Source organism: Sinocyclocheilus anshuiensis, unplaced genomic scaffold (assembly GCF_001515605.1).
Source record: "Sinocyclocheilus anshuiensis isolate Anshui unplaced genomic scaffold, SAMN03320099.WGS_v1.1 scaffold2285, whole genome shotgun sequence".
Lineage (NCBI taxonomy): Eukaryota > Metazoa > Chordata > Actinopteri > Cypriniformes > Cyprinidae > Sinocyclocheilus > Sinocyclocheilus anshuiensis.
The window spans coordinates 141,229-143,099 of record NW_015552762.1 but is presented as its reverse complement, the minus strand read 5'-3'; the positions used below and the strand labels follow the sequence as shown (position 1 = coordinate 143,099).

Sequence of the window (1,871 nt, the reverse complement as noted above, 5' to 3'; positions counted from 1 at the left end):
GACAGATAGATAGATAGATAGATAGATAGATAGATAGATAGATAGATAATGTACATGCTCTTTGACATTCATTTCTCTATATAAACTTTTATGATATGATAAAATATGCAAAGGGATACTTTGAAATGTATACTAATTTATATTTATAAAAATAATTATTATTATTATAAATATAATATATTTATTATAAATATAATAATTATAAAAATAAACAAATGTATTCATATAATAAATTACATATAACTATACAATAACATTATTATTATTAATAATAACAAGCATAATCATAATCATCATAAATAGGTGGGACATACAGTTGTGAGCATTTCCAAATTCAATGGGACTTCCAGGGCAACAGTATTGCTGGTCGGACGATTATTCCTCATCTCCGTGTAAAACACCTGGTCATTAAAATAAATAAATATTTACATGAACATCATGTGGAATGGACCATTGTTCTTAAATCTTTCATTACAGTGGGCAAATCATAAGAAAAATGAGAGAGCCTTGAGAAGCTTGGAAGTACGATCTGGCAACAGACTGATAACTGATGGGTTTTATCCCATAAGCAACCATAACAGCATTACCATGTTAACACAGAGATGCTTGGTAACCTAACAGCAACCAGAGATGAAGACACCTCCAACTGTCTCTACAAATAGGATAAAAGGGAAAAACCCAAAGTGCTTTACTTCTTCACATGTGCAGTAGGTCATAAGTAAACACTTCTGTCAGTAATTAAAGGAGAAGTGTGACATTTCTACACTACTGAATGTAGCTTCAGTATGACTGGACCTGACGGTGAACACTGATACCAGGCCCATTTCAGTGAAAAAAAAAAGGTTTGTCTGATCAAATAAGTGAGCAGCAGTGTCTTTGTTATTCAGTTATCTTTGACATATAATGAACAATGGGAATCAAACGATCAATATGCAATTAGCAGAGAGGCATGAACTGAAGGCTTTTATTTTTTTATTTTAATAGTTAAGGCACAATTTTATGATTTAAAAAGATGGCAAGATTTGTACCTTGTAGCCAGTGATAGTGCTGACGTGTCTACGGGGCATTTTCCACCAGACACTGAATGCAGTGCAGTTCACCGTCTCCAGCTGAATGTCCAGCGGTGGACTTAACCTCTCTGACAGCAACAACAGGACAACAAAATCAACATTGTAGCATTCATTAGTTTATATGTACAGTACACTCTTAAAAATAAAGGTGCTTTATTGGAATCTATGGTTTCATGAAGAAACTTTAGCATCCATAGAATCTTTCTATTGCACAAAAAGTTCTTCAGAGTGGAAAAGGTTCCTTAGAATATTAAAATGTTCTTCCCTTAAGAAAAAAATGGTTCTTTGAACCTAAAATGGCTCTTCTATGGCACTGCGAAAACCCTAGTATTGCTTTCTCCAGTGAAAAAGTCATCTCGTCCGAATCAGGAGGAAAAATATGCACAGATAAAGCAGCGTTTACAAGCAAAAACAGTCCAAAACAGTTCTTAATGAATACGTGGGTGGATTTTAATGTGAGAGGACAACAAGAGACAGACTTTTTTTTTTTTTACTGGAGGAAGCGTTATTATGGATAATAAAGCTTGTATTTTGGCCAGAAGTTTAAAGTTAAAATGCCTTAATGATGGATTTGTTTCTTACAAACACACAGCTTTTTGCTTCACAAGACGTTTACTGATGGACTGGAGTGGTGTGGATTACTTGTGGATTATTGTGATGTTTTTATCAGCTGTTTGGACTCTCATTCTTTGGAAAATGCAGAAGCTAATCCAGTATTTTTCTGTATGCATACTAGAAAATTTAAATATTGTGCACAATATTGTAAACAAATTTATATATACTATTTACTGCAGAATAGTG

General features: G+C 33.3%; 1 protein-coding gene across 1 annotated transcript in view; it reads right to left on the bottom strand.

Annotated features, from left to right (window-relative positions):
• The window catches only part of LOC107667876 (pikachurin-like), a 26,052-nt gene that overhangs the window by 21,286 nt on the left and 2,895 nt on the right, over positions 1–1,871 (bottom strand). The window contains exons 2-3 of the mRNA XM_016459606.1: positions 1,029–1,138; positions 315–401 (exon numbers count right to left, since the gene is read on the bottom strand). Coding sequence (XP_016315092.1) covers positions 315–401; positions 1,029–1,138 — 197 coding nt within the window. The remainder of the gene's footprint in view (positions 1–314; positions 402–1,028; positions 1,139–1,871) is intronic.